The sequence below is a fragment of the Thamnophis elegans genome, chromosome 9 (genome assembly GCF_009769535.1).
Source record: "Thamnophis elegans isolate rThaEle1 chromosome 9, rThaEle1.pri, whole genome shotgun sequence".
In the NCBI taxonomy this organism is placed as follows: domain Eukaryota; kingdom Metazoa; phylum Chordata; class Lepidosauria; order Squamata; family Colubridae; genus Thamnophis; species Thamnophis elegans.
Genome location: NC_045549.1, coordinates 47,977,567 through 47,992,602, shown reverse-complemented (window position 1 = coordinate 47,992,602; position 15,036 = coordinate 47,977,567). Strand labels below are relative to the sequence as shown.

General features: G+C 41.3%; 1 protein-coding gene across 2 annotated transcripts in view; it reads left to right on the top strand.

Annotated features, from left to right (window-relative positions):
* Positions 1–7,591, top strand: part of FAM149A (family with sequence similarity 149 member A) — a 38,718-nt gene extending 31,127 nt beyond the window's left edge. Inside the window, exons 13-14 of one of the 2 annotated variants that reach the window (XM_032224701.1) lie at positions 2,822–2,900; positions 7,025–7,591. In XM_032224701.1, the coding sequence (XP_032080592.1) occupies positions 2,822–2,900; positions 7,025–7,095 (150 nt within the window). In that variant the 3' untranslated portion in view covers positions 7,096–7,591. Of the gene's footprint in view, positions 1–2,821; positions 4,464–7,024 lie in introns of those variants that run through there. The other variant, XM_032224700.1, reaches the window with a different exon arrangement.
* The last annotated feature ends 7,445 nt before the right edge of the window (positions 7,592–15,036 follow it).

Below are 15,036 nucleotides of genomic sequence, written 5' to 3'. Positions count from 1 at the left end.
GAAGGGAAACGTTGGGTGGATGGTCTTATGCTGGACCCAATTACTGGCTTCAACAAGCTGCAATGAAATTCTGGGTCAATTTTCCCTAGACTTCTGGGTAGACTGAGTTGAACTGTAACTGGGTTAATTATCTTCTCTATTGGGAATGGACCTAGACATTTTGGGCCCAATTTCTTGCTAGGCATTCTTAATCTTATGTATTTGGTAGACACAAAAACTTTGCCCCCCACACAAAAGGGGATTTGGAGCTAGTGGTGTTTATCAGCTTGCTTCTTGTAGGCTTCTGCTGCATCTGCTAGAGCTTTCTTCATATTCTCCCATCCTTTCTTTAGAGTGTCCATCCATTCATTCAGAGAACATGGAGGAGGGAGGTTCTCTAGGCAGCTCAGGCATGGCAACAAATTCCAGGCCACTGGTAATTTGGAAAGCTGTTAATCCCGTCTGCTGTGGACCTCATTGCTGTACGCCACTTCGACAAAGGGTAACAAGTCCAACCAGTTGTCTTGCTGATAGTCCACATAACACCAGATGTATTGTTCCACCATTGCATTGGCCCTCTCTGCTGCGTGGTTCATGCTAAGATGAACTTCTGAGCTCAGTCCTTGTGTGGACCCAATGGATCTCAGGAACTCTCTCCAGAACTTGCCTGTGAACTGGACTCCACAGTCTGAAATGATCCTCTTGGGCACCCTGTTCAGGCGATAAATGTGTTTCACAAACATTTTTGCTAATTTCTTTGCGGACAGCAACCCTGAGCAAGCGATGAAGTGTGCCTGCTTGGAAACCAAATCAATCTGTCCAGATTACTCTACTCCAACTGCTGGCTGGGATTTCGACGATGAAGTCCATTGTGATCTCTTCCCCTGGTCAGTTAGGGCTAGCCACATGTTGTAGTATTCCATGGGGCTTCTCTGGCAGTGTTTTCTTCGTTGCACAAGTAGCACAGCTTTTTACATAATCTTCCACCTCCAATTCCATAAATTGATGCCTGGAGAGGTGGAGTGTTTTTAGGAATCCAAAGTGGCCTCCTAGTTCCGCCTCATGGCTCTGCTGTAGAACTTCCAACCTCAACCCCACAGGGACGTATAGTTTGGACCCCTTCCAGGCTAATCCATTTTCATCATTAGGATATCCTGGTTATTGTTGAGCCACTGGTCTGTTGGGAGTGCCAATTTCATAGCTGTCATCAGCTTATCCTGGCTTCAGTTAGGGACTTGGGCTGCCTTTTGGTGGAAGGAAGAAAGAATGGGGTGAACAATTTTTCCCTTCTTACTATTGTACTGCGGTTTTCTTCACAAAACATCCCCCAACAAGTTTTTTGGTACTTGTTGGACCCCTGGGGTTTTTGTCCCTGCTGCAGGTGCGGCAGGTTTTGGGCTCTTGGGTTCAATTGTCCCTTTGGCTCCACCAATGGTAGTGGGCCAAACGCGATCATCAATTTCCTACCGCCGCCTTCCCACTTTATCGTAGGCTATTGTAGTCAAGCCATGCAAGCCCCAAGATAATATATTCTGGTATCTCTGGAGCCTCAATGAATCTGAGAAGCTCATAGTGGTGGCCCACTTGTAACTTTACCAGTTCGGTCATTAGCATGGCTGGGGTCCCTCCAATTAGCGTTCCATCTTCCTGCTCAACCCGAATGGGACAGGCTAGAGGTCTTGTGCGTATGCCTAGTTGCTTTACAATTGACATGCTGATTAAGCATTGAGTGCAGCCGGTGTCCACAACTGCTTCAACTTTCCCTTCCACCCCTGTTTTGGTACTTGGAGCTTGGCTTGGAAGGCGAAGGGACTGATGGGTACACTCACCATTGGGTCATCCTCGGCATTTTCCTCCTCGAGGCCTCCCCATTGGGAGGACTCTTCATCACCTTAGGTTGGGGACCCTCTTTCTGAGGTTGTTGGCTCAGATGACTCTTTTCTGGTGGCATCTGGGCCTTCTCTTTACCACCGTGGCAGTTGGTGCACACGTTCGTGGCATTGGGGCTGGAGCCAAGCACTCTGACGCTTTGTGGCTAAGTTGACAGCAACGGTCATTTTATTCCCCCCCCCAAGGAAGGAACCCAATTACATCTCTAAACTTAGGAACCACCTCATCACATTGTTCCACTATCCATCCTGCAGCTTCCCCCTCATTCATCCCTTCTTCCATTGTTGAGAACTCTTCTCTGTAGGAAGGTGGGGTAAGAACCTGTTGGGGCATTGCAGGTGAGACTGGACTCGGTGGGGGTGGGGTGTCAATCCCTGGGATGGCCACTGCCTAGTTATCTGCCATGCTCCCATCTGCTGAGGGAGAGCAGGTGCCCACTGGCATCTCTCCCATCCATGACCTGCGAAGAAAACCCATTCATAGGTTGCAGCTCCAACATTGATGGCTGACTAAGGGAAGATATGGCCCAAGCCCCTTTCTGCTGGCTGGTTTGAATTCCCCACGTTGATATGGAATCTGTCTTCAACTCAGTTGCAGGGCAATGGGTCATTTCATTTATTGCTGTTTGGAAGGAGTCAAAATCTCCACCCTAGTTTTTTTTCGCGAGCCTTGGTTGGGGAAGGAGGGGAGCATGCACTCATGTTTGGCTGCACAAGTTGGTCTGGGAGGCTCTAATCATCTTGTCCCCTCCAGCCGTGTGTAGAATTAGCCTTTCCAGCCCCCTCCGTTTGCACCTTCCCAGATGCTGTAAATCTTCCAATTTCTTCCCAGACAAATTCCTTTGTGACTAAGCGAGGACTACACCTTGGATTTCCTTGCTTCTAATCTAATATCTAATTATCAAAAGAAGCAAAGCATATTACTAATTTAAAGCACCATATATCTTTTTCAGTCAGATACACCTCAGAAAAGGTCACTAACTTCTATGGATCTTGCGAATCAGTTGTGGACAGGCCAAGGGGTAGTAACAGGTAAGATCTTTTTCATAAGTATATTTTTCAAAAAGACAACATGCTTTAGGATTATAGGAATGATTTCAAAATTATTATATTTAACATGCTGGCATTTGAGTGCCCTTTCCTATATGCCCAGCAAAGAGACCTTAGAAAACAAGGCAAGTTTAAGACAGCCTCCCCTACTGACCTTAGAATAGGTTCATATTGAGATAGGTGGTCTCTTAGAAAGCTAAGTTCAGAAATCATTAAGGCCAGAGGCCAAAGCCAAAACTATTAAATTGGAAAAAATGGTGTTCACCCATGCAAATCTTTCAACATGGTTTTCTGCTATTATTTACTGCTTATCCACCTGACTGGCAGCACCTAAAGTTTTTGGATGCATTTCAATAATAGTCCTTCATTGAATACATTGCTTTAGATAAATTGCTGTGGGCATCTATCTGGCTCGGTTGCAGTTGGCACACTAGATGTAATTATATAGCCACCACTGGTGTTGGGAATGTCTGTTTGGAGAGAGAGCACTGAGTCAAGGTGTGCTCCTAGAAACCTGATTTTTGAGAGGAAGAACAATCTCACCCAAAATAAGATGAAATTAATCCAGAAGCTGAGTTAATGAACACTCCTCGATAGCTTCTGGACTAAATTACAGCTTGTTTACTTTGTCCAGCATTACTGAACTTAACAATCTGCTAAGAATTGGTTGTTTCCTTGGATTTAAATCTCTGAGAATAACTGAACTACCTGCCATTTGCATTCTTAAGGCATCCATATAACATCTACCAATGATTTCAGGGAGATATTGAACAGCAGAAGAGAACACAGAAGACCAAGCACTTCAATGTCAAAAGTCATCTCCCACCACAATCCTGTGACAGTAAATATAGCAGATAGAATAGGGTTGAAAGGCCCAGCTCTGCTAATGTAAAATAATTTTTCTGTAATCCACATTTAGTTCTTGTGTATACATTATCTTCTAAACTGGTCAAAGCAATCCTGGTTTCATATGCTGGCCAAAAGCCTGAGTGAAATGGTCAGCCTCTTTCAGATGTGTTTCAGAATCTCTTACAGGGATTCTACTTCCTTGATAAATGTAGCCAAAAATGTTGCACTTGAGAGTTCTAAGTCAAGGAAATATTTTGATGATTGTGATGAAATGGGGGTTTGACTCGGAGAAGAGGAAAAAAGAATGCTGAACAGTTACAAAATAGATATCTGAGGGTTGGGAAAGTAGAAAACATGAGAAATTAATTCAAAACAATTTGCCTTGATTGTGATATGAGAAACAGAGAAGAAAGTTGATAGGTTTTCAAGTGTCTGTTGCAATACCGAAACCTCATTGAAATACCGTACATTCCATTCCTGTCAACTCCACTTTAAAAAGCTGACAGTAATGGATTTCTTTAGGGTTGAGAGATACATGTTTGAGGAATACAGGGTGATGATTAACTGCTAATAAATTTACCATCTCAATATCCCTTCAGATTATAGCAGAAAGCATATTTACTGAAATGGTTTGAATGGAACACTGAAGGCTAACTTTACCCACAACCAGGAGTTTGATCCTGATGGTTCAAGGTTGACTCAGCCTTCCATCCTTCTGAGGTTCATAAAATGAGGACTCAGATTGATGGGGGCAGTATGCTAACGTTTATAAACTGCTCAGAGAGTGCTGTAAAGCACTATGGAGTGGTATATAAATCTAAGTGCTATTGCTATATCTCCTATCCTGATTTAATACCCACAATGTGCTCTATGTGGAGCTACCTTTAAAGCCCATTTGAAGGTACAATTGATGTAAAATGCAGCAATTAAATAACTTATTACTTATTATCTGGCACTATGTGCCAGGAGTACATTAGATCTGTGATACATATACTGTCTTGGTTGCTAATATGCTTCCAGCTGCAATTTGGTATTGGATTTAACCTATCTAACCCTATTGAAGTATTTGCAGAGCCACTTCACCTACCCAGAGGAACTAGTGTGCTATGTGCATTCTGAAAAAAACTGTTGGCTTTCTTGAAGTAGGTTGCTGAGGCCAAGCAGTCTGTTTTTCTCTATACTACAACTCTTTGACCAAAACATCATTCTTCTAGGGATTATATGCAAAGAAAACCAACAACCAGCAATGTTTTTCCTTCTCTTTCTGCACCCAAACTAATTATTACTATTTTAAAATCTTCTAAACTTAGCTGACCATATGTGCAACATAACTAGTACCATGTCAGAATACCTTCAAGTCCAAATATATTCCTCCTAATAAGTGAGATGCATATGAAGTGAAAACAATTTTCCAAATAAAAGAATGTAAACTGCAAAATTCCCATAGATTTATGAAGTGTTGAAAGATGAGAAGACATAAAGATGCCATTGTTTTGTAATATTGAAGTAACTATTTACATATGACCATGTGCATGACATTTCTCTTCAGTTTATTTGGTCTAGCTATTTCTATATTAATTTATTTAACAACACTTAGGTCCAACCAGAGAAACTTTGGATGGTGCTCATACTAAACATAGGGCACTCTGATCTGTTTCAACCTGCAAAGTAAATCCCTGTGAGTTTTCTCATTGACATTTCCATACCTGAGATCTATCCATCTAGATAGGAGATAGAGAAGGGCTGCAGGAGGAATCAGTAATGAGAAATTGTCCTCAGCAGGCACTGCAATAGAGCCAGCAACAGCTATAGGAAGCCATGCTAGCAGGAAAAATACTCCTTCCTTTTCCTAGGAATAAAAACAGGGAAAGTAGGGCAAAAGCAGCAGAAAACTGTACAGGTGGTCCCTGGATTACAGCAGCAGCTGGGATTGGGGTCATGTGACTGCATGTTTTAGGAATGACAGTCCAGGCAGTCCCTATTGTTATTGTATCCCCAAATGTGCAGGTCTTTAAGTGGGAAGTGGTAGGATTCACAGTTAAGGGATATGGATTAGGATTAGGATTTATTTCATTTATATGCCGCCCTTTTCCCCAAAGGGGACTCAGGGCGGCTCACAACTCAGTCAAGGGAAAGGAGGTACAAACAGGGGATAAAAAAGACAAACAAACAATACAGAATTTAAAACACACAACAACCATACCATTCGAGAAGGCGGGGGGGCAGAAGCTCTTTAGCCCCAGGCCTGCTGGAATAGCCAGGTTTTAAGGGCTTTGCGGAAGGCCTGGAGGGTGGTGAGGGTTCGAATCTCCACGGGGAGTTCGTTCCAGAGGGTCGGAGCAGCCACAGAGAAGGCTCTCCTCCGGGTAGTCGTCAGTCGGCATTGGCCAGTGGATGGAATTCGGAGGAGGCCTAATCTGTGGGATCTGATCGGTTTATTGGAGGTGATTGGCAGCAGGCGGTCTCTCAAGTACCCAGGTCCAATACCATGAAGGGCTTTATAAGTGACGACTAGCGCCTTGAAGCGTATCCGAAGACCAATAGGCAGCCAGTGCAGCTCGCGGAGGATAGGTGTTACGTGGGTGAACCGAGGTGCACCCACGATCACTCGCGCGGCTGCATTCTGGACAAGCTGAAGTCTCCGAATGCTCTTCAAGGGCTGCCCCATGTAGAGCACATTGCAATATGGGGGTCTGTAGGGGATGGAAAAGCCCCGGGTGGCCCATCTCAGGTTGGATTTGAGTTCAGGGGCTTCTGTTGTGCAGTAGCTGAAGGAAGGGGGATGCAGGTGCATGTCAGCACAAAGAGGCCAATGGAAAGGAAGGCACAATCCAGTGTGCAGGAAGGTGGAGAAGTGACTGCAACTTTCCTTGTGGATTTTCCCATTGACTTTGCTTAGGGGAAGCTGGGAGGAAAAGTTGCTAAGTGTGATTAGGTGACTGCAAAATGTTGCAATTGTTGTAAATACTGTGGCGTTGTTGGGCAAGCTATGTGTACAAGGACCAGTCATAATTTCTTGTTTAATGTAGTGGAAGAGTCATTGAATGAGTGATCGGTAAATACTTCTTGGTGACAGAATTAAGGGCACACAGTTACAGAACCTGGGTGTCTTTCCTGGTTTAAATTAGCCGCTTCTGCAGCACAGAACTAACACTAGAAAGTAGGCTTCTGAAAAATAATCAGGGTTATATCTTCTGGTTGCAGTGGACTGTATCTACTTAAGTATCTATTGCCCGATTCTTTTTTTTTTCTTACAGGTTCACAGTTCCATGCCAGGTCATTCCAGAAAAATACTTCTCTCTCTAGGAGAAGATTTCAAGTTGCTTAATGACATATAGGAGAAAGAAGAGAAGAAAATATTATTGCCACACAGTCAAAATCCTCAATAATGCAACAATCCCTAGGAATACTGAAATTTTGTCTCTGAGTGTTCAGTATGTGTGCGTATTGCCTGAATGTAGAGTGCCATTTGGTTTCTAAAAGTATAAATTTCTACTAAACTGAATAAGAAAGAGGCCTTTATGTTCCTATTTTTTTATGTGGACCCAATTCACAATTAGAGCTAAGCCGAATTATATATAGGTCCCAGTCTTCATTTTATGATTTTCAGAAGACCTTTGAAAATAGTAATTGGTCATGGTTTTTGCTTTCTTCTACATTTTAAATGTCTTCAACTATCCTTTCCTGAAAGAGTTGAACATTTCTGTATTCATATGCAGTGTGTTTCTAAAAGTCTTCTGATATAAAACAGCACCCTTGTTTAAAAACAAAGAATAAAATAAAACATGAGCACCACCCAGGGGTGGGTTTCTTGCCCCGTTCCAACCGGTTCGGTTGGAACGGGGCCGGCGGTGTCCTCGTGCACGCGCACGGTGCACACATGCGTACTAGCATCTGCGTGATGCTCCAGCTGCTCCTGGATGATCGCGCAGGTGCTGTATGCTTCCTGCGCATGCGTGGAAGCGCAGAACTCGTCAAAACCCGGTAAGGACCGCGGGCGGGCGGGCGTGCCCTTCACCGTTCCCGGAAGTTACTTACTTCTAGGTTCGGCGACCAACCGGTTCACAGGGACCGCCACGAACCGGTTGAAACCCACCCCTGGTGTCACCACAAAATATGGCCCTAATGCAAACAATTCTTACCTAAAATTTAGTTTGTTTCCTGCAGAAAAAGGTCTTTGCAGTTGCATAGCTTCCTTATTCCAAAAGCCCCTGAAACATGCTTGTGGGCCCTTTTAAATATTTTTTTAGACTCACAAATTAGTGAAAATATAACTAAATTTTGAAAGGCATTTCAATGTTTGGAATACGCAATGTTCTCTATATGGGCTATGCTTGAAGAGCATTCAGAGCATTGTGCAGAATGCGGCAGTACAGGGAGTTCTTGTGGGTGGCTCATGTTTCACCACTGTTCCATGAACTACACTGGTTGCTGGTTTGCTTTCAGATGCAATTCAAGGTGTGGGTTATTACCTTTAAATGCCTGCATAGCATGAGTCCAGGTTATTTGAAGAACTGTCTCACCCCATTGGGATTGGCCCATCCCACCCATGCTGGCAGAGCATGCATGCTGCGGAGCCCCTCAGTCAAGGAATTTTGGCTGATGGGGTCAACGAGAAGGGTCTTCTCTGCCGTGCCTCCTATCCCCAAGGTTTGATTGGTTCTCACCCTTTTGATCTTCCGCAAGAGCCTAAAGATCTGGTTCTGGCAGATAGCTTGGGATCCCAATGAGGCAACATCACAATGGAAGTAGTTGATGAATTAAGAGGCAATCCCACCTCCTTCTGTTCATCCTGTTCTCCACTTCCTATCTTTTAACACTACTTTTATATCTTTGAAATTCCATTTTTATTGTTTTAGAAATATTCAGTGCTTTTAATACTGTAAGTCCAGAGATGGGTTGCTACTGGTTCGGTCCAGTTCGGCTGAACTGGTAGTGGAATTCAGGCCTGTGGCACAGAACGGGCACCAACCCAGGCCTGCCACGTCCCCGAACCAGCGCACGCATGCATGTTGCACGCGGGTTGCGAACTGGCAGTAACGCCGGCAGCAACCCACCCCTGTGTAAGCCGCCCAGAATTCCTGTGGAACAAGATGGGCAACAAATTTAATAAACAAACAAATAAATAAATAAATATGCACTTAAAAGGTTATGCATACTGTATACACATGCTGAAAGCATACATCAACCAGAATAAAAACTGAACTCAGTATGTTAATATAATTCCATGGTTTATATTCTTAGATGAGCAGATTGATACCTTTGTAATATCTATTATGTGATTTTTCAATAATAATAATTATGGTTATGAGGATTGATGTTGTGAGTTTTGGATTTGAAAGGAAATTTGAAAATGCTTCAGCCCTTTTACACCCACATAGCACCAGCCAGCCACTTGTTAACGTTCTGAATTGTGTAGCTCCCTTTGGCAACTGTAGTGCAATCCAAAGATTTGATTTGGGGAGTTTCATAAGGTGTTATGTGCAGAGCCCTGATAATCATAAGTTGGGAATGCCCAATTTGTCCCAGATTCTTTCCAGATGCCTAGGGGGAGCACATGCTAACCCCAACCACCACACTAATCATTGTACCAGCCATCTTGTCTTGCAAATTAATTAGTATGTTAACTCTGTTAATCAGTTAAGTATTAAAAGACAGTGCAGAAGAAATCAATATTCTTTCCTGAACAGTGTTTTTAGTTAAGAAAGATTTTGTTGTACTATTTGTAAGCAGAAATCTTTAAGTATGTAGAAATTAGAATTTAAATTTTCCTGTCTCTTGTTTCTGCTGTATAGTCCCCTTGCTATAATTTTTAGCCTATCTATTTGTTATATAAAATATCTTCAAGCAACATACTATTGTAGGTAGTTTTCCTTTGCCTTTTTAAAAATATAATCCCTAATCATCTTATTGCTGTTTATTCAGTTTGTGACTATTGAAGGATAATTTATAGAGCAATTTCATTTATTGCCAATTATAAGTCAAGAGCTATAAAATAATGCAGATGAGTTTATTCATGCAGATTAACTTAGGCACATCATCATGAACTGAACCTGTTACTGAATTTTCAGGTTTTTGCTTTCTAAAATTGTTAATGTCAAATGTAAATCAGATATTTTTGTCTACTCATTCAGCAGCCCAATTTATAATATCCTTCAAAATCAAATGAATCTGTAAAAATGTATATAGAATGTTAAAGTTTAGAAATTGCTTTCTAAACTTTAAATTTGTATTTTTATGAGAACTTATCCAATTTACCCTTTCCAAATATATATGTATAATTTATATGTTGAAATAGATTTTTAAAAATGTTAAATGCTATAACATGATGAATGCATACAACTATTAATAAAAAAGCACTTCCAAAACTGAGTATAATACTATTAAAAATCTGTATGTTGGCTTTAATGGATATACAAATGCATAAACCTTTTACCCAGTTACTTTTAAAAGCAAATTTGCATATCAATGTGGGAAGAGAGTAAAATAAGATACAGTGGTAAAATGTGCAACCTGGAAATTAAGATGAACTCATTGCCTCATCAAGAATCATGTAGGCAGCTTCACTGCAGCACTAAGAAAGTTTTAAATCAGACTGGATTCACCCCCAAGAAATGTGTTTCTTTGGAAATATTGATTTAAAATACTGGCTGTTAATACAATATTCAGAGAATTTTATAACAATCAAAAGTGATACAAAATGACATCATTAAAAGCATGAAAAAGAATATATCGGTAATGATAAGCTGTCTAAAGTCACATATGTGAAATTAGTAGCTATGTAAATCAAATAAATAATAAATAGAAGTTGCAGCAGTTAACAACGTTTAGCTAAGATTTAAATTGTCTGTCAAATAAATGCTTTCCTAAGGCATTTATATAAAAAATATTGTGGTAATTGTTGCTGTATCAATGACCCAAAACTCCAGGCCATGCACCTTCTATCACACTATGAGATTGTATGCTGAATTTCTGTGCCAAAATGACAAATTGTTCATGTGTGTTTGTGTATTTTTCATTCTCTTTGCATTCATAAACAAAGTAGAGGCTCCACTCCTATTGCCATTTTTAACCTTGGCTTCGGATACCCATTTACAGCCATTTTTGCAAGTCAACTTCAGACTATTATTTGGGATTTTTTCCAAGTTTAAAATTGGAGGTTTCAGTATCCCAATTTGTATTATCAACACCCCAAAACAAGGTTAATGGAAACAGCAGTTTGGGTTACCTTTCATCGCCTCCCATATCCGTCAGAGGCACCAAAATTAGATGAAAAAAAAAGGTCAGCCTCATACCCTTTAACATTTGTTCTGTGACTTTTTGAAGCTCCAGAATTGCAGCCCTCTTCAAATATCTGAAAATATTTCAGTGAGAGCAGTTTGAGACTGTGTGAAAAATATGTTCAAGGATATAATCGGTTCTATGGATGCACAAAGAGCAGGATGTAGCTGTGAAAGCTGTTTTATTAACCGGGGGGGAGGGGGGATTTGAAATAGCTTCATCTTGATTTTAGGGAGCAGCCTGATTGCAAAAACTCTACCTTTCACTATGTTTTTTTCTTTGTTTTAAGAAAAAAGGGGCAAAACAAGATTTCTCCCCTTATAGCACCATGACCAAGTGAGTGTACTAATTTGCAGGTTAGATTACTGGGGAGAAAGACCCTTCAGAATCATTCATTTTTCTTTCATCTTCTGATGCTCCTGATTTGCTCATAAATGGAAGTCAAGCTGTCCACACTCACTGCATAATAATATCACATGCTGTTACTGTGAACATTTTGATGAATTTGGACTTTGACTGAACATCAAAAAAGTGGAATTATGCAATGTGGCCCCCAAACCATTGGAACATCAGCATTGATGGAGAAGACCTGAAGAAAGTGGAATGATTCAAGTAGTTCAGCTCCCTCATATGCAGCAATGGTTATAGGTTTCCAGATGCCCGTGCCTGTGTCTACGCCTGCTGGATGAAGTGACGCCAGGTGAATGGAATCCTGTGTAATTGTCGGATGCCTCTATGCTTCAAGTCAAAGATTTACAGAATGGTAATGCGCCCAGTCGCCCGCTTTGGATCCAAGTGCTGGCAAGAGCAGGCTCTACATGTGATGGAAATTCAAATGCTCCAATAGTGTCTTGGATTAATGTGATTCAACCACACCATGAATGACAATATCTGATGTTGATTGGATCATGCCAATTATAGCAAGAAATTTCATTTCTGTATAGAGAAATGAGCACAAGACATTTGCCCTCAATCAGCTGTGCACTCGGCTTGTATCTCTAGCTCTTGACATTCCCAGACACTGAAGTGTAGGAGGGAAAATACTTCAGCTTGAAAATGGAGTTGGGTAAGTTCAGGAGATACGTGACACAAGGATGTCCTTGAACTATGTCTAAGAAAGCAATTGGATGCAAATCTCCATTAATGGAGACCAGCACAATGGAAGGTAAAAACAGGTCTTTGGTTACATCTAATAAACACAGAGGACCAATTAATAGCATGTTGCTTTTATTTAAATTGGACAGAAATTTCATTGGGATTACAGTGCACTGGGAGGATTAACCTTTCCTTCCATAAACAATCCCAGAAGTCTCTTTTGAACCTGTAGATGTGGTTGTAAAAACTTTACTAATCCTAAAATCGTGATATAAAATAGGAAGATTTTATATAGAATGTTTAAGAATGTGTTGCTTCAGTGCCAGATAACAAAAAAAAAAGATAAAAAATAAGAGAACAGGAAAAGAGAATATATTTGTTTACTGAGAAATAATAAACACTTTTTAAGTTCAGTGATTAAACCTTTTAGTTACCACTTTGTTTGCAATAGGAAAATCCTTGTTCATAAATGTGGATGTTCATAAAAACTAACAATCAACTTGTTCAAATACAAGCTCTTTGTGCTGCTGTTCATATTATAGCACCATGGGAAAATGACTATTATGTTTTTGTAGATTATAACTTGTAAAACAGGGGAACCCAACACCAGGTCCATGGACTGGCTCTGATCTACAGCATGCCAGCAACCATGCCATGCAAGCAAGTGAAGTCCCATCTGCGGGATGCAGGCAGCATGCAAAACCACGCCCCCTCATCCATGAAAAAACCTTTCTCTATGGAACCGAACTCTAGTGTCCACAAAGTTGGGGGCCATCATGGCAGCATTTTCTACTCTCAATGGCAAAGCATTTGCAAATTAGTTGTGTGACTTTCTTTTTCTCAACAACCTCAGAATGCTTAGAGTTGGCAGGAAACTTTATGTGCCAATCAGCGCTCCCCTCTTTTAAAATTAATCAGTATCAATTTATATTTTTTTTAACTTTCTTGATGATCTGCAATCTTAGAGGCAGGCTTAAATGTAGGTTTATGTGGATAATGCATGTGGTAATGTGCTGAGAACTGGCTCTTTGGAATCTGGAAGATTGGGCAGCTTATGTGAACAGGGAATCTCAACCTGGACATACTTTGTTTACTGGATCAGTGAAAATGACTACAAGGATTGAGAAATATTTCACAGGTAAGTTGTTTTGAATTCAAGGGTGGAGGCAAGAATTTCAGTATTAAATATCCTGTTTCAAAACATTGCATAATTTCAGTATACAAGCTTCAAAATATAAGTGCTCTGATTTCACCTGTGCTGCAGCCAAACTGAAATAAATAAGGTTGGCTGGATCCAAGGAGAACAACTATGGGGACCAGGAAAAATGCCATTTCTGGAAGATCTACCGTATATACTCGAGTATAGGCCGACCCGAATATAAGCCGAGGCACCTAATTTTACCACAAAAACTGGAAAAGTTATTGACTCGAGTATAAGCCTAGGGTGGGAAATGCAGCAGCTACCGGTAAATTTCAAAAATAAAAATAGATACCAATAATGTTTTTGAATATTTATTTCAAAGAAAAACAGTAAACTAGCGGTGTATTCAATGAAATACTTCACTCACCTCATGATGCTGATGTCCCGCTGTGATGATGATGTCCCGTGCAGCCGCGGGAGCGATGTCCCGCCTCCTATGACACACGGCACAGTGATTCCTATCATTGGATCACTGTACCAGAGGAGGTGGGACATCGCTATGTGGCTGCTTGCCATAACAAGGAGGAGGTGGGACATCGTTGCAGAGCGGCAGGAGGGGGAGGAAGGGGAATCGTAAGACAGCCCTGCATTACATTAGAACGTGAGGAGGGGGGATGGTGCGGTGCGCGCTGCGCGGCAAACTGACACAGAGGGAGGGGAAACTCACAGGGGCACTGGGCCATTCACGAGTGTCACCCAGTGGCATGGCCCCGCACCTTTTTCTCCTCCATTTCGGGCAAATTTTTCACTGACTCGAGTATAAGCCGAGGAGGCTTTTTTCAGCCCAAAAAGTGGGCTGAAAAACTAGGCTTATACTCGAGTATATACAGTAAGCTTCTTGATAATACCTAACATTTTTTTCTAATTCTTACAGATCTTTCAGGACAAACTTGATAGTTTCAGGCACACTGATGAGGTGATGTAGAAAAATAGAAAATGCAAATAGAAAGCCTCATGAGTGAACTGTCCCATGGAACATGTGTCCATATGTCAGGTACAGAAATCCAGTTAATCATTTGATGTCACCAGAGTCAGAATCTCCTATTTTCTATGCGTGCCACTAGTGATTATGATTCTGTACATTTTTGTGACTTAGATCTTGGATACTTTCAAAGAATAATAAGTTTTTATTTCTAGAAATGACTTCTTATGCCATGGAGAAATGAAGCATCCAGTAGGAATTGTACAGCAGTGTGCCAGTTGTGGGATTCAAAAATTTTTATTACCCGTTCTGTGGGCATTGGCATGGCTTGGTGCGCATAGCAGGGGACGGATAAAATCTCCATTCCCTCCCCACTCCAGGACTTGAGAGGCAGAGAATAGATGGGGGTGGGACCAGTCAGAGGTGGTATTTACCGGTTCTCCAAACTACTCAAAATTTCCGCTATCAGTTCTCCAGAACTGGTCAGAACCTGCTAAATACCACCTCTGCAGTATGCCCACACAGTGATGAGGACTTACAGTAGTGAGACTACTGTTACCCAATACTTGTTTCCATTCAACACATAGTCCTTTTGGTTTGTTTTTTTGTTTCCAGTCTGTTTATAGCTTTGAACTGGCAAGTGTGCTTGGATTATTTTCATATATTGTTAGCCATCAATAGAGAGAGAGTGTGTTCCTTCTATGTACATAATCCTCTGCAATAAATTTGTGATATTTTTGCAACTTAATACAGCAAAACAGGAATGATCC